The 22475-nt window shown below is 46.6% G+C and overlaps 1 protein-coding gene and 1 long non-coding RNA gene across 2 annotated transcripts in view; one reads left to right on the top strand and one right to left on the bottom strand.

Annotated features, from left to right (window-relative positions):
* CTNNA1 (catenin alpha 1) overlaps positions 1–18766 on the bottom strand; it is a 117507-nt gene extending 98741 nt beyond the window's left edge. Inside the window, exons 1-2 of the mRNA XM_039699431.1 lie at positions 18661–18766; positions 1605–1711 (exon numbers count right to left, since the gene is read on the bottom strand). Of these exons, the coding sequence (XP_039555365.1) occupies positions 1605–1709 (105 nt within the window). The 5' untranslated portion in view covers positions 1710–1711; positions 18661–18766. The remainder of the gene's footprint in view (positions 1–1604; positions 1712–18660) is intronic.
* A 189-nt stretch (positions 18767–18955) lies between these two features.
* Positions 18956–20500, top strand: LOC120497669. The gene is made up of 3 exons (XR_005626545.1): positions 18956–19309; positions 19574–19732; positions 19929–20500. It is a non-coding gene; the product is annotated as an uncharacterized LOC120497669 (long non-coding RNA).
* The last annotated feature ends 1975 nt before the right edge of the window (positions 20501–22475 follow it).

Genomic DNA, 22475 nt, shown 5'->3' with positions numbered 1-22475 from the left:
TTAAGAATGGAGATCTATTTGTATTTTTGATAAACTGCAGTCTCAGTAACAGGCCAGAGCTCTCTGGCACCACGTAAAAGAAACCAAGGTGGGAACAATTAGTTTGGGATAACTCTCCAGTCATAGAGACCCCAGACAAGGTTGAAGTCTGTGCCAGCAGAAATGCAGAGACACAGTATCTTTTCAGTCCAAAACAGTGCTATAGCCAAGGGGCTGAATGCAGAGCAAAGGACTTGGTAGAGCTCATTATTTTCCCTGAAAAAAAAAAAAAATGGAACTCTCACAGTCATCCTGCAATCAACAAATATTTCCAAGCTCTGTGTCTTAGAGTGAAACCCTAAGGAGTTGATGACTGGGAGCAGAGTCATCACCAGAGGCCAGGAGACCCCCAGCTGGTCCCTGAGCTCAGGATCAGGATCCATCCCCTGGATTGTCACAAAATCCACACATACTTCTCCATTTGCCTTACTCTTTCCTCTCCTTTTTGGAAAGCCTCGGAAAACACACACAAAGCTGCTTCAGAGGGACATTAAATTACAACACTAAAAAAATTACTACTCTGGAAAGCCCAAGGACTGCTGACATAAAGGTCCTCAGAGCCGAATACATCTTCCCAGCTGGCTGATGCAGAGAGGGAAAGCCATCAGCTGGGAATATCATGGTTGGTTAATGGGGAGCATTTGTACTGGGTACTCTCAGTACATCATGTTCTACAAATAAAGAACAAGTTGCAACAAGGCAATTTGCTCCAGTTCCCTCTGTATTTTGCCAGTCACATCATTCAGAAAACTGGGGATTGCCAGTACAGCCTGTTGTGCTTATTCCTTGAGGAGTAAGTTACAGACACTGCACTGGGTGAAAAAGGTCCTGTGAACGAGTTTGCCCAGTTAGGTTTGCCAAATTAGGACAATTTCTCTTAAGCAAAGACTACACTAGTAACTTCAGCTAAAAAGCCTCATCATCCAAGTGTCCACCCCAGGACCCAGAGGGAACAAGTTGCAGGTACAGACAGCAGCTTGGTGACTAAAAGGGATAATAGTGGAAACAAAACTTGATCATTCCCATCTGTACTTAGCAGGAATTGTGTCCAGCTCATTCTGTCATTTTAGACATTTCATATTCAAGGAAAACAATGCTGAAGACAGTAAGTGAACTGCCTACTGCATACCTTCTGTTCCACACCTCCTAAAAAGTCTCTTCCAATGATTTCTGAAACACCCAATACACACAACTCCCATTTACAAGACTTACTCCAGCCTTCCTGTGCCCTTCAGAGCTTTCCGCTGCAGCATACACACCACACAGAAAGAAGCTTTTATTCACAAATCCAGCACAAAGTGTAGGCAGGGAACATTATTTCAATCAGAAGTGCAGAAATGCCTGTTAGTAACTACTGTGTCTTATCAAGTGCTGAAGCAGCACAGTCTCCCTGGACTCACGGCCAATAACTGCTCAATGAAACTGAGCAAAGAAATTGCTTGTAGACTTTTTTCTTTTTAGTTTGCAGTGGTTTACACCTAGAATTTAAGCTTTGTGACTTAATTAAAACAGCAAAACAGGCAATCACGTTTATGACTGTTTATTTTGCCCCATCTTTTTCCTACCTGTGTAACAAGAGGCTCGAGCAGCCTTTCAACTGCCAGTGTCCTTATCTCCAGGCTTTTGGGGTCCCATTTGAAGTTCACGTTGGCTGCAGTGACAGCAGTCATTTCTGCCAGAAGAAGAGCTACATTAATACATTTTTTTATTGCTAATGCATCTTAAAAATAAATTAGAATGCAGCCTGTTAAACACAAAACATCCACTTAGCGTAAGTGGAAGTTACAGCATCTCCAGAAGCATCAGCTTTGATTCAAATGGTATAAGTCTGAGAAAATGTTATTACAATATACAGATATTACCTGCACATTTTGGTTAGAAAATAAAACCATAGCAAATAAACCCGCACACAAACCTAGCCAAAGCAGTACTGTTTTATCAGAGCAATGACAAGATCAGCAGTGCCTGGGCCACTCACCGGTGGTCCCCGAGCAATGAAGAAGGACCACAAGTAGTGGGGTCACTTTGCCCATGAAGCTGGGTGCCCCCTCCCAACTTGCACTGCCTCCCCTCCAGGGCCAGCTCTCAGACACAGCCCAAGGCCTGGGGGAGCAGAAGGGAGCCCCTGACTTCAGCAGCTCTGGATGCTGCCCATGTCCTCAGCTCCACCACCAGTCACTGCTCAAAGGCTCTACCAAAGCAGGGGCCAGGTTTAACCCAGCCCACACACTCTCCCCCTTCACCCAGTTCACCTTTCGGGAATACAGAGGTAAAGGAGTGAATATAAGCCTCACAAAGCCAGAAAATCCAGCTGGTTCATACTTAACAGCTTACATATCTATTACACTTCTCCTTAACATTTGCATAGGAGGGAAAAGCAGATTTGCATGAAGAGATCTGTTCAAAGCTGTCACTGAGCGTTCCTTCCCGTTACAGTTTTATATCAACATCCCAACAGAACAGCAAACATACTTATGGGAAAAGTTGAGTGAAACTACTAAAATAGCTCTGCTGTTGAGACCAGCAGTCTAAAAAAATAGAACTAAAAATAAGGAACTACAACAAATCACTGAATTAACACCATGATGCTGCACACTACAACAAAAGAATAAAGTGAACAATAATCTCAGTAAAAAAATGGATTTAAAGTACTGGAGATCCATAAAACCAATTCATATCACTTCAGACATAATAGATTCTAGCTCTTCCTACTTTGGGCTGACCTCAAAATTCAAGATTAGACTAAACCTACATTTGTAACTCTTTATTTTCAAAAAAGTCAGGAAGATAAATAGATTTCCTAAATCTCTGTCCACACATCTTCCTAAACACCTACCGTTGAAGTGATTTTAAAGCTTGTTTGCTGATATTTTTAATCTTTCTCTGGCCAGGGCATTGCCTGCACAGCATCTCAGCAGTCACGTTGCTCTGACAGCACCAGATGTCCCCAAGCTGCCAGACGAGCACAACATCCCGTTATTTTTAAAAAGCAGGAGGAAAGGCACTAATTTTGGTAATCAACAATGTTTACAACACGTACCAACAACCAACTGCTCTCTCCTGACCCCAACAGCTAATTGTGCACAGGAGGGCTGCTTGTTTCCCAGGGAAGAATGAAAGCTCTGGGGCACTGGAGGAGCTCAGCCAGGGCTCAGGGCTGCTCCCCAGCCATCCCAGGGCTCTCACACCACAGCAGAGACTGAGAACTCATAGAACTCACTCCAGCACTGCTGACCAAAGCTGACACACTGAAGTACAACTTCACAAGGTGCAAGGCAGGAATATTCACCCAGCTGCATTCAGCTCTCCACTACACCCACACTCCAAGTGCCCACACTGCTGGGAGAAAAAAAACTTTAAAAGCTGAAAGCTTAAAAAGAGAGAGATTAGAATGAGACCACTCGATGCTGGCATACATGTAACCCTTCTGATAGTTTGCACTGAAAAAGCACTGGGTGCAGGTGAAGGCTCCCACTCCAGGCCACAGCACCAGAGCCTCCAAGGAGCCACAGGATGGTGGAAGGTGGTCACTCCTGTCCTCCCCTGCCTCTGACAGCAACCACTAAGCACTGTGAACTCACTAATTAACTTTCTCTCTCAATCACCCCCTCTTTTTATTTCACTCACCTATTGGCGTGTGCCAGATGCTGACACTGGGCATGCTGTGAAATACCCTTCACCCCCTGGTAGCTTCCCACCCTCCACAAGGAATTTCACTGGTTTATTCCCTCCCCATTTGCTCAACACAAATGCTTCCTACACCGTAAGAAGGCAAGAAAAATACACGGACAACCTTTGTGGTATCTGAGAAACAGAGCCAGGGCTCTGGAAAGCCCAGCAGGTTTCTAAAGAAAAGCATTTTCTATGTAGTTAATGCTGTTACACCTCTTGCAGAAACAATGTGCAGGACGAGGTAACCATGAGAAGATACACTAATTGTATTAGTGGGATAATAAAGGCAATTCATATGAAAACACATTAGTATGATAGTTCATGAATTGGCCAAAAGTAATGGTCTATAAAAACCACTTAGTAGCAGTGCTATTGAAATTTATCTAAAAAGCAAAGCTTGGTATCCAATAGCCTGTTTGGCAGCAAGGGCTTGGATATCATTCGTACATTGCAATAAATATCTTTACTCAATTAAATTAAACCTGTGGAGAACACAGGAACAGGCTATAGGTTACCAACACATGGGTGAGATGGGTTTAGGGGATAAAAGGACAGCTGTCAGGGCCATGGTATAGCATGGCTGTGATTCCCCCTAGTTCTCTGGAACTCGCCTTTTCCCTGTGACTGCTCATGCTCTCCCTCAGTGAATTCAAATATGGAACAGGTAGCAAACCACCTCATGGGATACTGGAGCAGAGTGCTTAATCCTTGGCTCCTGGAGAGCACACCCCAACCTCCACTGCAGTCACTCCAACACCTACAGGGAAAGAGGACATCCTCTGGAAAAGGAACCCACAGCAGAGCAGTGCAGCACTGGTTTGACAAGTGGGACAGCCCAACTGATATGGAACAGGTTCTCCATACCCCAGACACTAATTTCAGGGACAAAGCAGCACGGACCACACGGCAGAAGAGTGAGCGGCGCTGAATCTCAAGTGCAGGAATATATAGAATAACACCACTGCACAGGGAGTTGTGGTTGCCCAGCCTGTGGTTTCATAAGCAGCAGAAAAGCTGCTTAAGGACCAACGTTCATCCTCCCACACCCCTCCAGGAACTCATTGCCGTTTGCACATCACACCCCCTCCGTACTGGCACAGCATTCCCCACGCCTGAGCGATTAACCAGATGGGGAAGGACTGATTTGGCTGAAGGGAAAGAAATCCATTTTTGCAAGGTGGGCTGAGATGCCCATCTGGCTCACCGTGCCACCACACACACACACACTGCTATGGCAAGGGGAGATGGCACCATCAGCTGGCACCCTTGGCAAAGCCACTGTAGTGGGAACACAGGGCAAAGCTGGATGCCACAGCCTAGCTGAACCAGGAGTCTGAAAACTGAGCATCAAGCAGAGCTTCTGCAGGGAGCAGGAATGCCCTCCCCACACATCTGATGCTGAGACATGTGAAGCTCCAACCACACTCACCAGCCCAGCACATTAACTGCAAACCCTGTGGGTTATTTTCCTGTTCATGATGGTTCTCATTATTGCAATAGAGATTTCAGTAGTAATGCAGCATCTTATTGGGACTTAGTGCACTGTCAAGGACACGAGGGCAGGGGAAGCACAGGGGTTTAAAGAAGCCACTTTCAGAGCTCTGCTCCAGCCAATGATCTATAAGCAGAAACACCCCTGGACAACTCTCACTTGCTTTCTACCAACAGTTAAGATCTCATCAACATCTAAAGATGAAGGACAGGTCTCCGTTCTGCTTCAACCAGCCACTGTTGCCATCCAGCTGCTCCTCTCCCTGCCCAAACACACCCCAGGCTGGCAGAGCCTGATGGGGTGAGCCACTACAGGGAGCTCTGTCTCAGAGTCAGCCAGTAACTAAAACTTCCCTTCCCAGGTTGCTGTCCTGATGGAGGAGGTGGGACTGCACAGGGAGGGAGCAGCATGGAGATGGGCTCTGCTTCTCAAGCGTCCCCCAGGGCAGGCCCCAGCCCTGCTTGGAGAGAAGGATGAGCAGAGGGACATCTGAGCTGCTGGGGCTGCCAGAAGCACACCAAGGGTGATGTACACAGAGTGCTCCTTCCAAAAGCCACAACTGTGGGTCTGAGTGTTCTCAAAAACTGGTAATTCAAGGTTTTAGGAATAATTTCAGATACCTAGTTCCATAATACCAGCATGCAAATAATTTTTAGATATTGGCAAGCAAAGGAATGCAGCTCTGCAGCTGCTTTGCAGAAGTGCCCTGAAGGCACCCAAGGCTTTTCCAAAAGCCTGTGAAGGAGCACAGTTTTAACAGCAAGCTCTGCATCCCAACAAATCACAAAAAGGCCCAAGTGCTCAGGGTCCTGTTTTTCCAGGTTGCACTCCCACACACACACCTGAAGGCAGTGTTGGCTGTATCTCAGACACTACTGAGTGAGTCCATTCCACCTGCCCTGTACCAAATCATCCTGCAGCCACCCTACCTCCAGGCAAGGGTAAATCTCTTTGGGTTACACAGCAAAAAAATAACTGTCCATCTCCTGTGCTTCAGTCCCACCACCTTATGCTACCTAAAAGTCTTTAACATAACATCTGCTGTCAGCCTTCACATTTTAACTCTCCTGCCAGGCTGCTTTCTAAAAGCTTTTAGCTGCACTTACTGATTTCTTGGTTTTTCTCAGGGAAGCCAGTATTCAAGGAATGGTCTGACTGGCACAGAGAGGAGCTGACCTTGCCAGGCACAATAGACCATATGCTGAATTCCAGCATTGAGCTAGCCAAAATACCTAACACAGAACATGGGATAAGAACATTTTATACCTGGGAGGACATTTTCTATCTGAACACCCTTCCTGGACTTCTCAGCTGTTTCCCATTCTGCGGGGCTGATGTGCCCAGAAGCAGTAAGAGGTATTTCACTGCCGATTTTGCAGCTTCTTTCTCTCATACACCTCACTCATTTGGAATGATAATCTGGTCTCCAGCCATGCTTCCAGAGTGCCTCCAGATATTCTGTACTGCATAATGACTCTATGACCCAGGTCCTGGGGATGGAACAAGATGGGACTGACAACACAATGACCCAGCTTTATCTTCCAGACAGAAAAAGAACCAGACCCCTTGCTCCCAATAGAATCCTTTTGCTTGGCTTGTTACCAAATACCCAACCCACCTGATAACCTGCAGAGATCCTTGACCCCTGCTGAAGGTGGCAGACAAGAGAGCAAAGATCTCCAGGAGCTGGGTATCTAACACACCCCATTAACAGAAACCTTCTGAACAGTTTTGGTTTCAAAGAGATTAAGGCACACTTCAGTAAAACTCAGCTCACATGCTGGGGCTTCATATGGCCCACTGACAACTCAAAATTGGTTTTCATATAACTAGGAGTATCCATAAAATAAAAACTTCCATTCTTTCCCTTCACAGTCTCCAATTAATTTGTCTGCCCTGTTCCACAAATAAAGCAACACTCAGCAGCCAAATAGGTGCAAGTCAAGGATGTTTGGTGTATATGATGCTTTTCAAGGAGAATTTAAGCAGGCTTTATTTAACATCAACTATACGCACATAAAAACAGAGACACTCTCCTAACACAGCCTTCAGCCTTACACTCCACCTGCTCAGCTACCAAATCCTGTCCCCCACCATAATGCCACGCAGGTACTTCCTCATTAGAAATCCTCACTGCTAGAATTGCCCAGTCTGAAATATTAATACAAACTCGGGTGCCGTGTTGTGGCAAAGCTCCTATCTGTACGTGCAGGATGAGTTTGAGTTGAACCTGTCTCATGAGACCCAGGTCATGGCGGTAAAGATGCGATGTATTTCCTGTGTCTGTGTTACTCAACTTTGGAGTGCCTCCATGTTCTGATGTGTGAGTAGACATACTGGCCATGTTCAGCTTGGTGTCAAGATAAGATCACCTCCAACTCATCCCAGACTCTTGGTTTTTATTGAATACAATTTTACTAAACTTTAAAGTGAGGTATCTCCACAAATAGTGGAAAAATATGTGGGAAATAACTTCAGTGAATAAAGCAACCTTCCACAGAAACCAATGACCATGTTTTCCTTGATGAAATTTCTTGCCACTCAAGTATACTCAACTTTGCTACAGCTTTTGTTTAGGATTTTTTTCCCACAAACTGCAGTAATCACCCAAGAAAAAAGCTGATATTCAGGTTCAGATAAGCCTGTTCCTCACCAGTGCCATTGCAGTTCCAGGTCTCTCAATCTGCTTTCATAAATTTTTCTCTGCTACTCTTGTGTAGAAGACCCACAGAGGCATCTGAAACGCTCATCAGAAAGCCTGACACAGCCAGTTAGAAACAAATGCTTCCTTATTCTCCACTTATTTAGACCTTGCTACTGGATTGAGGGATGAATCCTGATCCAGTGTCCCTACAAAAATCCATGAAATTCCTAGCTCAGTTTTCTCTCCCATGTGGGTGCTGTCTCCCAGAAGAGCCAGCAGCCACAGGGAGCCCCTCACCTTTTCCCCGAGGCAGCAGAGCCCAGCCCAGCCCACATGGGAGTGGGCACAGGGCCCAGCAGCAGATGAAGGTGCCTCACTCTCCCCCCAAGCAGTCTCTGCTACCTCCTAGCAGCTTCCAAACTGTCACAGTGCTGGGAATTCAAGCCATTCATCTTCAGTCAGAACCAGGAACACACTCTCACTCCAGTTTTCAGTCCTTCACTCAGGTTCAGCTGCTGCTTAGGGGATGAAGGCATGCTCTGCACAAGCAGCTTCACTGCTGGTCCTGGGACCTCAGCAGAGATTTCACAATGGCAAATATGGTGTTTGCTCGGGAGAGGCTGGTGCTAAAAGCAGCTTCTTGCCTCCAGTTATGCATGTGTTCAGCTCTGATCATTTCCTTTCTGACAGAATTGTTTTACTACAAAGGATCTAGAAAGGAGGTGCAGGGAAGACAAATCACAGGCAGCACAAGCAATTAGTGACTCATTTATGTCACACTAAGGCTCCAGTTCATGAATGACACCCTGAAAGAATACAGGAGCCAAACTCAGCCTTATACCCACTTAACTGTTCAGATGGATAGCCTGGTACATCCCAAACTTCCAATTCATTTCTGCAGTTTTCAGTTTCCAACACTCATGCATGATCCCAACTCCATAAAGAAGACTGACAGGTTATCAAGAGTGCTTTGAAAGACACACATGCTCTTTCTAAAATAGAGAATCTCCTCCTAAGATTCATTTTTATATTCTGGCTGCAAAAAAAGCATCCTTTTTTTGGAAAAAAAGGATGCGCCATGACCAGCAAGCTATTACTGTTATGAGTAATAACCACTCACTCTGCTTTCACATGGATGTTTGTGCATTTTATGCTGAAGACCTGCACTAACACCATGAAAGATAACTTCCCAAATCAGAAAAAGTAACTACTGGATCTGTACCAGCTATATTTAGCTGCTCTGTGGGTCAGCACTGCGAGGCTCTGGCCATGCAGAAGAACACCACACCTGCATTTTAAGCGAACAGTAACATCTCTCCTGAGCTTATCCTGCAGAGAATGGCAACTTCAACCTCCAAAACCCAGCCCTCACTCAGCCACATCTCTCACAATGAAGCTGTAGGCTCAAACTGTAGGTTCACACTGAAACACAACAAGGGGCTCAGCCTGGAGACAGGATGCCAGAACCCAGGAGGGTCTTGTGCATCTGCTGGACCACTTGAATTCAACTACCACGAGTCCTTCCATCTCAGTGCCTCTTTCCACTCTTGAGGCAGAAAATACCGTGAAGCTTCCCTAAAAATCACTGAGAAAGAATTTAAGAACAGCTTTCTGGCACTCTCTGAACCACAGCACACATTTCAGACCCTAGGGACACACAGTCAGTGCAGATATAATAACTAGGCTGTGGCTTCAGAGCATGGCTCTTCAAACCCCAGCTACACCAGCACAGGTTCCAATTACCAACCTTAAGTTAACAATGAATGCAAGAAGGGGCAACCTTTTAACAAGATAATTTTTGCCACAACTACACATTAAATAAGGAAAAGGTTGTTATAAATTAGTCCACTTTATCAGCTGGCAGAAGAATTTGCCACAACGGCAAAACTGATTCTTGCTTAGCCTGCAAAACCTCACTGATGGCTGGCAATAAAGGGAAAAGAAAACCCGGGGATTTTTGTTCTGATCTTCTTCAGCACTCAACCTGCAATAAAAAGTGCTGCTTATGCTAAAGAGTCAGGAATAACCAGAATCTGACCCCACTCAAACTGCATTTTCATTCCTAAATTGATATGTTGTTATGCAATACCCTTCTATGCTTTTGGCTGACCACATCTTCGAAATCTACACCTTCATTAGCAATTTAAAACTGTCAGGAGTCCACAAATAATGGAGCTGTTGGAGCTGACACACGTTTTGGGGAGGGGAAAAAAAAAACAAAAAAAAACCAAAAAACCAAGACCCCCTATAATTAGGAGGTTGATGAAAATTTACTTAAACATGGTTGGGGAGGGGAAAAAAAACAAAAAAAAAAACCTAAAAAACCAAGACCCCCTATAATTAGGGGGTTGATGAAAATTTACTTAAACATGAAGCAAATGGACAGCCTTGTATTACTAGACTAAATACCATATTCTTTCTCAGTTGCATGCTCAGCATAGCAGCAACTAAGTACTACATAACAAAAACTTCCGTGTTTTAAGAATGGAAAAAGTTTCCCAGTTCTCTCCTTTTGCAAAACCTACTAGAAGGACCCACTGAAGCAAAAGGAGAACATGAGTGTAAAGATTCTTCAAAGTAAAATGTTTTCTAAGTTTCCTATGAAAACTCCTTCAGAAGTCCTTTTGCAGTCCTCCACTTTGATTCAGAACACTGTCAGTCTTAGCTAAAAATTACAAAGCAGCTTTTTTTAAAGAAAAAAGTAACAATACCCACAGGTGATGAGGCCGAGATTTTCACTTTATGCTAAGGGCAACCTTTAGCAACATCTCTCAGCTATAAACAATGAGTTCCTCTGACAGGAAGAATTGCACCATCACCACACACCCTCAGACAACTCTGAACTTGCAGCTCCTGCTGTGAGTTTGGGAGGGGGAAGGGGGAATTCACAAAACAAACCCCAAAAGAAAGAGAGACCATGAATGGGCTGTACAAGCATGGCCTGGAGGAGTGAAGCACCTCTCAGTGCCTGCACCAAGGCAGGATGCTCTGACACCCCATCTCCTCAAGGCTGCAGACACTGGAACACTGGGACACTGACTGGTGAGAACTTCACAGCTTCTCCAGAAGAGCAAAGCAAGTCATAATAAAAACACAGTGGTGTGATGCATTTTTGGATGCTTCCCAGAGCTCCTGCACAACCATAACCACCTTCTGTCAAGTACAAACTCACTAAGGGTGCACCACAGTGCACGGTAGCCAGAGCTAACCATGACCTGCCTGGGCAGGAATCCTTTTGAGTCACTGCCTTCACAGGTAGATGACCAATTAAAGCCACTTCTATCTAAATAATAAAAAGCCACTGTCCCACCCACATTCCATAGAAGCAACAAGAAGGAACCTGGTTTGAGAAAAAGGAGTTACTGCTTAGATAGTCTTTTTGGGGAAAAAATATTTTAATGTAGTAACACAGCTATTTACTAAGTAGAAACCAACTCACATCTGATTAAAGACACATTTTTCCCTCTCCGCCCCTTCTTTTCACCCCCAGGAACAGGAAACATGACAAACCTACAGAACAAAAACCAGATGAGCTAAAAAATCCTGTTCCATTGGCTTTGCACCAGCATTTTGCCTCTGGTTCTGCTGAACACTGCACCTTTCACTGACAGCCACTGACTTTTCCCTAGGCCCACAATAATACTCTGTTAATCAAATAATCGTATTCAAATTGACTTAACCAGTTCTGTAAACTAAGTAAACCAGCTGAGAACACCTGACACTAAAGTACTGATGCATAAAGACCAGAAATTAACTTTTTGTCCTTGAGGTTATACACTTTGAACCCTCCACAAGTAATCTGCATTATTCTGTTTTGCTACAAATAAGCCCTCTAGCTTTTTTATTTTTTGTGCTACTCTTATTGGATTTTATGTAATTATTTTTTTCTCCTAACCCCCAGCTAGGAGAGAGGGGAAAAAACCCCTGCTCACAATCATACTGCACTCTTCTCTGTACCTGTACAAAGTCAGAGGGCTGTGACTAAAGACTCTACCAGCAGTGAAGTATCATGGAGTAACAAACACAGGCTGTGCCCATTGTCCAAAAAGGCTTTTCTATATCTGCACTTTCAGGATGCACTGTTTAATGTTACTCAGGAAACGCGTTTCCAGCTGCAAGGGCAGTGGTTTCTAATTAAACACATCTTCCAAAGAGTGGAAGTGGCAGGAACTACAAAGCCATACTTGGTACCAACATTTAAATCACTCCAGAGCCTCTCATAAAGCCAAACCAGATTCCTGCTTTTCACTCAAAAAATATTCCAAAAAAAAAATCTTTCATTTTACTTGCAGCTTGTATGAAGTTGTTCAGCTCACAAGGTTTCTAAATGTAAAAGCCATGAAGTCATCAGCTGAAGGTGATGACGGGAGAGCTGCTCTGCACCTGCAGCCAGGATTGTCAGAGCCAGAGGCCATGTGGGCTCCTGGCAGCACTGGCCACTGTGGCCACCAGGCACATCTGCAGAACAGCCAGTCCAGGCTCCAACTGCTGCCTCAGGAAACTCCTAAACTGCTGGACCCTGGCAGAGAACCTCAAGGAAGCAATTTTACTTGTTTGCTCTTCTCTCACGGTTTTATTGCTTGTTTTACTGCCTGCCTGTTGCTTTCCCTTTTAGGGATGGCTTTACATACTGCCACCACCCAGGAAAAAGGTGGGGGAGGATAGGAGGGAGGTAAGATAAATGATGATAAATGACTGCAGGGATCAGTAAAAAGAAAAGTGGCAGGGGTCGGTAATTACAACCAGAGAACCAGAAGGAGACCCCAAACCCCATCCGATTCCTGCTTTTCACTCAAAAAATATTCCAAAAAAAAAATCTTTCATTTTACTTGCAGCTTGTATGAAGTTGTTCAGCTCACAAGGTTTCTAAATGTAAAAGCCATGAAGTCATCAGCTGAAGGTGATGACGGGAGAGCTGCTCTGCACCTGCAGCCAGGATTGTCAGAGCCAGAGGCCATGTGGGCTCCTGGCAGCACTGGCCACTGTGGCCACCAGGCACATCTGCAGAACAGCCAGTCCAGGCTCCAACTGCTGCCTCAGGAAACTCCTAAACTGCTGGACCCTGGCAGAGAACCTCAAGGAAGCAATTTTACTTGTTTGCTCTTCTCTCATGGTTTTATTGCTTGTTTTACTGCCTGCCTGTTGCTTTCCCTTTTAGGGATGGCTTTACATACTGCCAACCACCCAGGAAAAAGGTGGGGGAGGATAACAGGGAGGTAAGATAAATAATGATAAATGACTGCAGGGATCAGTAAAAAGAAAAGTGGCAGGGGTCGGTAATTACAACCAGAGAACCAGAAGGAGACCCCAAACCCCATCCTGGAGCATCCATCACTCCACAAAGGCATCCAAGAACCAGAGGATACTGCTCAAGAGTGCAATAAGCAGAGCTCCTGGTTTATTCCCCCCTTCAGTTGTTGCTACCAGTCAGCTCACCCAAGACCAGGTGAAGGGCTTGTAACTTAAGGCCTCAGACAAGGGCTAGACTAATAAAAAGTTCATGGGACCAGTACAACCAAAACCTCCTGAGAAGGGACACAGCAGGACAGACCTCTCAGCTACAGCAATCAGAACACATCTGTGCACTCTGTGCACCACTTATATTGTTCAACTTCTCACCTTTGAAATTAATAAATAATTGAAATTTCAGGATGCTTAGACTCCAAAACACCTGGACACCAGGTACTGGTTGGAATGAACGCTATGCTTTGTAAGTGAAGTTATTATGAGATGTGTCACTTGCACACACAACCACAGCCCATCATGAATTATCCAGGATCAGGAGAAACTCTTCAGCATTGAGCAGGCAGACTCTCTAGGTCTTCAAGTCATGCTAAAAGAGATTAGTTTTACAAGTATACATTACAAGGACATACTTGCAAGAAAGAGGGCAAAAACTGGCAGCTTGTACATCTTGATTAGTTGCACTCACACCCACTTTCACCTTCTTGCTTCTGAGCACACTACAGCTCTGTCCTCTGCTGTTCAACAACACTGGCTCTGAATTCAATATTCCAGTCAATTAAAAAAAACATTTACCCACCTACAGCTTCAGCTGGAGATCTCAAGAGCACTTTGCTAAGATGAATACTGACCTGCTCAGTGTTATGCAGGTTAAACACCATTTTATAGGCACACAGCTCAGCCCTGTTTACATGAAAAATTCAACTGACCTTTGTGCCTCCGCAAAGCTACATCGCTAGTGTAGCCCTTGTGCAGACCATTTATTTAAGTGGATCTCCCGTGCTCAGGCTGCATCAACCAGAGAAAGATATAGAAAAAGAATCTCCCCCCTAGAGCCTTAGATCTGCATAGATATCACCTCTACAAGCACCCAGAACAAAGTGAATGAAACTGAGCCCTTGAGGAAGTGGGAACAGCAGTGGAAGGCAGAGCACGGATAACCACACAAGCCATCAAGGCCATATGTTCCTGATGGCATTGACCCTTACCGACTTAAATGAAAAGTCACAAATTTAGTATTTACCTAAATGTCCTCTTGACTTCTGCTGAAAAACGGCAATGACAGAACTGTGTGGCCTACAATCTCCCCTCAGTTAATATCCAGGTAAAAAAAAACCAAACATTTTTTTTCTTCTCCCGATCCTTCAGCACCTATCAAGCTCATTAGTTTTAGCCTCTTCCTTACACTAGCTATTGAAGGCTACTTTAGAACAGCATGAACCAATGTGCCTCTTCTACCCTAATTTGCACCAAAATCTCATTTGCTCCACATCAACTCCTCATTTGCTCAACATCAGCTCCACACAGAAATTCTTCTTAAGCATATACAGTCATATGCAGATCTATTCCATAATAAGGCACTGATTGCTGAGAAACTGGGTGTTCTTTGGGAAAAACAGCACACCATACGCTGAGGATCCCACATTATGCCCAATGCAATCCTGGTGCACACTGGCACCAGTTCCCTGTTTCAAGCCCTTCACTACCAGGAGTTTCACTCACTCTTGGGCTGTAACATCAACATCCATCTGTCCTTGTGCCACTCCATGCAATAAAACAGAGCTACCAGAGAACCAGCTGGCCTCCAGCTTGGCTTCATGGGCACTGTTCCACTCTCTGCCTTGGTAATGGCTATTCCTCTAGCTATAGCTGGCCTCATGTTTGGTTTTTCCATCCCTGAGTTTATCAGAGAATGGTTTGGCCTGGGAGGGATCTTAAAGCTCATCACATTCCACCTCTGCCAAGGGCAGGGACACCTTCCACCAGCCCAAGCTGCTCCAAGCTCCAATGTCCAGCCTGGCCTTGGACACTGCCAGGGATCCAGGGGCAGCCACAGCTGCTCTGGGCACCCTGTGCCAGGGCCTGCCCACCCTCCCAGCCAACAATTCCTAATTCCCAAGATCCCATCCAGCCCTGCCCTCTGGCACTGGAAGCCATTCCCTGTGTCCTGTCCCTCCAGCCCTTGTCAATTGTCTCTCTCCATGTTTCCTGGGGCTCCTTCAGGCCCTGCAAGGCCACACTGAGGTCACCCCAAAGCTTCTCCTCTCCAGGTGAACATTCCCAGCTGTGCCAGCCTTTCCTGCCAGCAGAGCTGCTCCATCCCTCTGCTCATCCTGGAGCCTCCTCTGGCCTGGCTCCAGCAGGTGCAGCTCCTCCCCGTGCTGGGCCAGGGCTGGGGCAGCTCTGCAGGTGGGGGCCCACCTGAGAGGAGGTGGAGAATCCCTGTCCTTGATCTGCTGCCCACAGAGCTTCGGATAAGCCCAGGATACAGGCCCTGATCCCTGAATTGAAAACATTTCAGAAGAGGCTCTTGGGAGTCTAACTGATTAACAAGTAGCTGTCTCGTAAATTAGAGAAATTGTATCAGAAGGGAAATTCAGACTGGGGGAGAATTTCACTTCGCAAACTGTGTTAGTTTAGATCTGTGTATTGAATAATTTCTATCACTTCACAAAGCAGGGGGGAAAAAAAGGCTACTCCTCTAATTCCACCACAGATATTTATAAACACATATTAAAGGACCAACAGATGTTTTCTGTAGTACATCTGGGATTAACAAGCAAAAATATGTAATCATATTGAGAGAAAAGGTAGCTAGCTCTTTAAATCCATCAGTCACAAGGAATTATGAATCATATTTAAGTATCAGATTTGCCAACAGAAGAGTCTGGACTAACCTTCTGCACACCAGAAATCAGAGTTACACCCTGACTAGCAGATAAGGAGTCTCAGTCACTGAAACAGAACAATCCCACTTCCAGTTGCAATGACCTCATTCCTCCTGCAACTCCTTCACCTCAGTAAATCTATCTGCAGCCAGCTCTGCTTCGTGACGCAGCAGGCCACTCTCAGTGCTTGTCTTTCCAGAGGAGCTCATAGAGTTAGGGTGCTAGCATTCAATTTTGTGGTAGCTCTATTTTAAATCTCATTTGCTGGATTAAAATAGTATGGAGCTAAAAGTAGTAATTATCAAACATCTGCACTTTCTCTAAAGCTGCAATGCTGTTTAACCAACACACGAGCTACAAAGTCACTGAATGGAGCCATTCCAGACTGGATGTAGAACAGTTCGGGTGAATTCCCAGAGCAGTAACAGATCCCATTCCTCAAGATCATACTTTCAGCACTGAAGTTCAGCAGCACAGGCTTCTGAGTGATGTCAGTTAAGGCACAACAGCAGGAAGTCCCATCCCAGGAAGCGTTCAAGGCCAGGGTGGAAAGGCTCAGAGCAGGTGCAGGGTTTGGGCAGGAAGGTGTCCCTGCCCATGGCAGCAGAGTGGAACCAGAGCTTTAAGGTCTCTTTCAACCCAACCCAGTCTGTGACTCATCATTATGATGAGTGACTGTCTCATAAGATACTGTTCTAACAAAATGACACTCAGTCCTCTTTTATTCATCATGTTTCCTTTGGTGTCCAGCAAAGCTGAGAGACACCAGTAAAACAGAACGCAGCAAGTCCTGAACAGAAGCACCACGGTAACGAGGGCCCTCACTCCAGAGCAGCCTCACTGCCCACCTATGACGAGCAGGCTGGTTTGGCCATTGAGGATTTTTGTGATATTAACTAATTCTCTGCATAAGAAAGGTCATTTAGAAATCAAACATTAACAACAGATGTAAATTCAAAGTAGGCCTGAAGTCCCACAAAAGTGTATTTCCAGCTCATAAACATTTCTACTTAATGTGGATTCCTTTGCAAGATCAGTTTCTGGATCTTACAGCTGCAGAAAGAAGATATTCATGCTGCTGAAAAAAACACAAATTACTCTTCTATTACATCTTCCAGTTAAATTTATCAGACCAACAGAAGCCCTACGAAGAAGCTGCACATTACAGTCTGTCCTTACACATATCAGCACAGAAATGCTGATGTTTCAAACCCTGAAAATCAATTGTGAGGAAAGTATTTACATTTGTATTTTAAAGCATCGATTTGAGCACAGGATTTCTAATCTCTGCCCACTGCGCTCCCCCCGGCCACCTTGTATAAACTTTAAATCTCCAATGCAGAGGCCTATTATTAGAGCTGGCTGAAAAAAAACGTAAAGAATGAAGCCACATTGTTTGTTATGGAAAAGGTTAGGGCAAAGCCTTTCTAAAAACAAAACCTACTAAACCTTTGTCTGTTTCTGCTGAGAAAAGTCAAAACATTTCCGTGATGTTTTAGAAAGTGCTTCTTTGAAAATGATGAACAGTGACTCAACATCAAAGTATGTCCTTTTAAACAACATGTTTCGATTCAGAAGGGTGAAATAAGTACAACAAAACACTTAATGTGGCCTTGGTGCCTCGAGACAGAGCAAAGGCTGCACCTAGTGTAAAATGAGCTAGGCTTTCACCTTCATCAACACAATCCTGCCTACAAACCAACCCAGGAACTGAAACAGACAACCGGAGAGCCTGGTGGAGCCAGCAGGACTGAGTGCAGCCTCTCCCACCTCCCCAGTCCCAGTGCAGGAAAAACACAGGAAACCAGTAACCAGAGCACAAGTGACTGAAGCACCCAGAAAACACCTTGTGCACAACTCCCACCCCAAAAACACAATAGACAAAGCCAAAAAACAGGAGGAAGGGCAGCGAAGAGCTCCCAGACTAGTTCAATACAGATAGTCCAGACACGCCTGGAGCCACAACGCCGAAAGCTGGGCAGAGGACGCGGTCACGGGGCTGGCAGCCAGCGGGGCGATCGATGGCCCTGCCAGAAGACACCTCCAGGGCACGGCTGGCCAGCCAAGGGACACAGGCAGGGAGCCGTGCCTTGAGCGCATCTGACTCTTCACTAAACATAACTGAACACACACTTTCCTGCAAACTTCGGCCTGAAAGATTTTAGGCGTTTTGAACTGGTAGGAGCAATGAGTAACAGGCGGGTGCCTGCCCGGGGACCCCAGGCCACAGGCAGCAGACACAGCACGCCACCCAGGAGCGGATGCGCTCTCTCTACTTTTTGTTTGGGAAAAGTAGCACGAAACTTTCTGTCAGGGAAGGAGAGGCTCTCTCGCCTTCCAGCACAGGAGGGGATTAGCGGTGGGTATCAGAAAACGTGGCGGAGCCAGGCGGGGCCGCGGGGTGCTCCCGGCTGTGCGTGTCTGGGATCAGCAGCACGGCCGGGGCTGGGGGGGAGTTGCTCCGGCTGCGCCGCCCGGACAGACCGCGGGTCCGAACGGCACGGGGCGCTCCCCGGGGGCTGCCGGCCGCGGGCCCCGCCGCTCGGGGCAGCACAGCCTCCCCAGCCGGGCCCGGCTCCCTCCCCACGCGCGGCCCGCTCCCATCCTCCGCCCCGGCCCCGCGGCAGCGCGGCCCGCGCCCGGCGCCCAAAAGTTTCCAAGTGCGAGAGCCGCAACTTTACCGGGGCAGAGCTGGGCTGGGATGGTGGCGGCCGCCCTGGCTGCGCTCGGCCCCGCCGCTTTGTCCCGTCCCGCGGAGGAAATGGGCTCTTCCGGCGCCGGCGCCGCCCGCCCGCAGGTGAGGGACGGCGGGGACGGGGCACGACCGGAGCCCCGCAGCCCGGAGCCCCTCACCCGGGCAGGACGGGGGGTCCCCTCACCCCCGAGCCCCTCATCCGGGCAGGACGGGGGGTCCCCTCACCCCGGCAGGGCACCCTAAAACCGCCCAGCTCCGCAGCGGAGCCTGGCACAGCTCCCTGTTCCCCTCGGGCCCTCGCTCCCTGCGCCGATGGGCAGCCTCCCTTCACAGCCCTCCACCGGCCGGCCCCAGCCCAGGCTCTTAGGATGCCACTTTTGAGGTAGAATCAACAAATTTGACCTTAAAATCTGGCCTTGTCCTCCTAAGAGCAGCTAACCGAGGGTCTTTGCAGAGAGGGGAAGTGATAGATGCAGGGCTTTGAAGGAAACAGAGGGAAAGTTATAGGTGGGTTCCCCCTGGTTTGTGAATTGGTGTTTTGTTTTGAAAACCCAGATATTTTCACCCTCCTGAGAGCTGCTGCTTTTAGGAAAAGCCTTGTTTTCATCCAGATGTCTCTAATAACAAGACTACAGGTGAGAGGAGATCCCGGGGTACAAGCAGGGCCACAGGACCCCCCTCTAAGAAAAGGGAAGGATTTGGGAACCCAACCTTGACCTGCAGAGGCAGGTCTGCAGGTGGAGAAACTTGTCTTTATATGGTAATTCGTTTCAAAGTTTTCTTTGAAAAGTCTCAGTGAGCCTGTTGCGAGAGAGCGTGATATTTTACCCTGCAACAAATTACTCTGGGACTTTCTGTGCTGTGTTTTGAGATGGTTTTTAATACAAATCTCTCCACAGAACTTACACTTATACTGGATTGTGAAGACACTGGATAAATTGAATACATTTCATGACTCATTTGCCAGCAGTTCTGATACCTGAATGTAGCCACTCCATTCTTTGTTATTAAGCAAAAAATAGAGAGATTGAGTAACCTACAAGGAAGATTTATTCAAGGTATGTAAGTGAGTGAGGGGGTGGCCCAAGGTTAGTGTCACAGTGCAGGTGACCACACTGTGGTCAGGACTGTGACTTTCCTCCAGATCCTGGTTCAATGGGATTTGCAGGGCTGTGTTTGCCATATTCCTACAAGCCTTTCCTGCAGGAACACTGTGTCCTGCAGGGAATTAGATTGCATTTTTCCTTCCTGCAGGTTTAATCCAAGAAAGGGATCCAAGACAAGGAAGTAAGCAAACTACTGTTGTTTTATAATCCAGTAAGAAAATAGGGATCAAGAGCCCAGCCTTGTCAGTGAGTGAAATTAGTCTAAAGAATGTGAGATCTGTAATTATGAAACTGACTGAGATACAGGTTATTAAAACAAAAAAAAATGCAGTTCCTCAGTGCCTTAACAACAGGACTCTCCTATGGAAAGACATGGAAAACAGATTTTTTAAACTTTGTTGTATTTCCTGCTTATAGCAAACCATTAATATTTGGTGTCAATTGCACCAGGGATCCAAACTACTCATTTCTGTCTGTAGCCTACTCTCAGTAAAAATGGAGTTTACACTTCAATAGCTTGCTTTCTTTCATTACTCGTTTTAATATCATGTCTTGGCCTCCTGTGGTGCCTTCCACATTCGGCAGTTCTGTGTGCCTCACATCCTTTCAGGACAAAATGTCAGATTTTTAAAAAAAGTCCTTTTTAAACCTACAGATTCAAAAGTAGAAGGCCTGGAGTTGTAGAGAATCACATGTTCTGCACTGCACCACTGAAAAGTCAAGGGAAAAGTAGGAGATCAGCTGCCAGCTCTGTTGGTTCGTGGAGCGAGTTAAAAGGCTCAGCAAACAAAACATAAAATTATGTAAAAATAGAGCCAGCTAGCTTGAGATTGGACTTTGTCTCTTAATTAACAGCTCTCTCTGAATCACAGCACTGGGCTCTGTCAACAAGACTAAAATGCAGGGGGAGTTCAGACAGGCACCCAGCAACAGTAGCTCACACCTCCCATCCAGTCCATGTCATTGGCAGCTTGAAATCTAATGCATTTTCTGAAATGAGTTGCAAGTCTGCTGCTTGACCTCAAATCTTCCTGTAACAGTGTTTGTGGTTTTGTAATCCCATTTTCCCGGTGTTTTTTAAAATGTTTTTCTTGCCCTTTTTCACTGGGTGAGAACGCAGGGTAAGCCAGGGGAGAGGACAGGGAGAGAGGCGAGGTGGCTGCACCGACACCGGGGTGGTTTTTTGTGTAGAATCAACAAAAGCTGCCGGTCTCAGGCGGTAAGGACGATCCAAGGTGCTGCGGGGCTGGCGGCTGCGCGCTCCTGGCAGCCTGGCCCTGCTCCTCGGTGTGTGCACAAGGGCAATCCCTGGCCAGGGCCACCTGGAGATGCCGTGTGGGTGTAGCCACCGCAGGGGAGCTGCATTTTCCTGTAAATCCTGGGCTGCCTGTGTGTAGGAAGGGGCTTGTTTATGTAGCACCTGCTAGAGCTCCACTGTCTGCCAGTCCCAGTGAACATGGCTTCTAAATAATATGCCTCACCTGGAGCTGGATTTTCTATTTTTGTAACCATGTTGCTGAAGGGGAGTGTTGCTTCATGCATCCATTTGTGCTCCATTTCAAAATGTTTGTTTGGTCTCTGTGGTTTTGTATTTTGTTTTGAGGGAATTTTTTAAGTGGTTTTGTTTTGTTATTTGTCAGAAGTAAGCATTGCACCTCTCAAAGACAGGACTGCTGGGGCAGGAGGTGGTGAGGGGATTGAGAGGGATGAGAGAATGAAGGAAATAAAAGAATGAGGAAAAGATAAAGAATATTGTAATGGCAAGCTGAAGGTCCTGCTGGAGGGGTTGAATGGGCAGCAGGAACCAAGAGAGGAAAAACTCCAAATACTCTAAAGGAATCTCCAGGTTGAACTAGCAGTGGTTGAGGCTCTCTGCAGGCTGATATGCTGAGGGGTGGGGACAGCCCCAGGGTAGCCGTGCTGTGCCACCAGCTGTGTGACTGCAAGCCGCAATCACCGGGCACAGCCCTGTCACCTCCTGTCCCTGGGCTGCCAGCAAAGGGCAAGAGCAAGGCACGGACTCGCAGCCCATGAGCTTTGCTGTAGGGGTCACCCCAAAATGCAGCCTCCCTTGAGAAGGGGGGCTCTGATGAAGTCAGCAATGTAGCAAAGTGACAGAATGAGAGTCTGGCACCAGCTCCTGGGGGCTCTCCAGTGCTCATCTCAGAGGTCTATGCAGCTGGGAGGCATCACCATTCCTTTTCAGGGCTCAGACACATAAAGAATTAAGATTGTCTCGCAATATCCAGCTAGGAATGAGCATGTGTACAGCCAGAAATCAAATTCTAGTGTTCTGGGGGAATGCAGTGGACTCTGGAAATGCTGGTAGATGCTACTTCTGGGGGCACTGCAGGTACACAGCCTCAGCTGTGACTATGACACCTGCCTTGGTGAAATAAGCCTCAGTCAGAAGGAGAAGGGATTTACCAGCACACCTGCAGCTACACTGGGGCTCCCTGGCGCCGAGGATCAGACCTAGTTGATGCTGCAGTGCCTCTGGGGTCAGCACGGGTTCTCTGGGAGCTACAGCACAGCCACCACCATGCTCCTGGTGCCAGGGCTGTGCTCCCCATCACTGCCACCCTCTCCAAGGAAAACTGTCTGCTAGAAACATGCCCTGGTTCCTAGTTAAGAAGCCACTGGATCCTAAGTGAAACACTCTCTTCCAGCACTATTAAATGCTCCTGGGCCCTCC

Source organism: Passer montanus, unplaced genomic scaffold (genome assembly GCF_014805655.1).
Source record: "Passer montanus isolate IOZ18808 unplaced genomic scaffold, ASM1480565v1 scaffold133, whole genome shotgun sequence".
Taxonomy (NCBI): Eukaryota; Metazoa; Chordata; class Aves; order Passeriformes; family Passeridae; genus Passer; species Passer montanus.
This window is presented reverse-complemented; position numbering and strand designations above follow the sequence as displayed.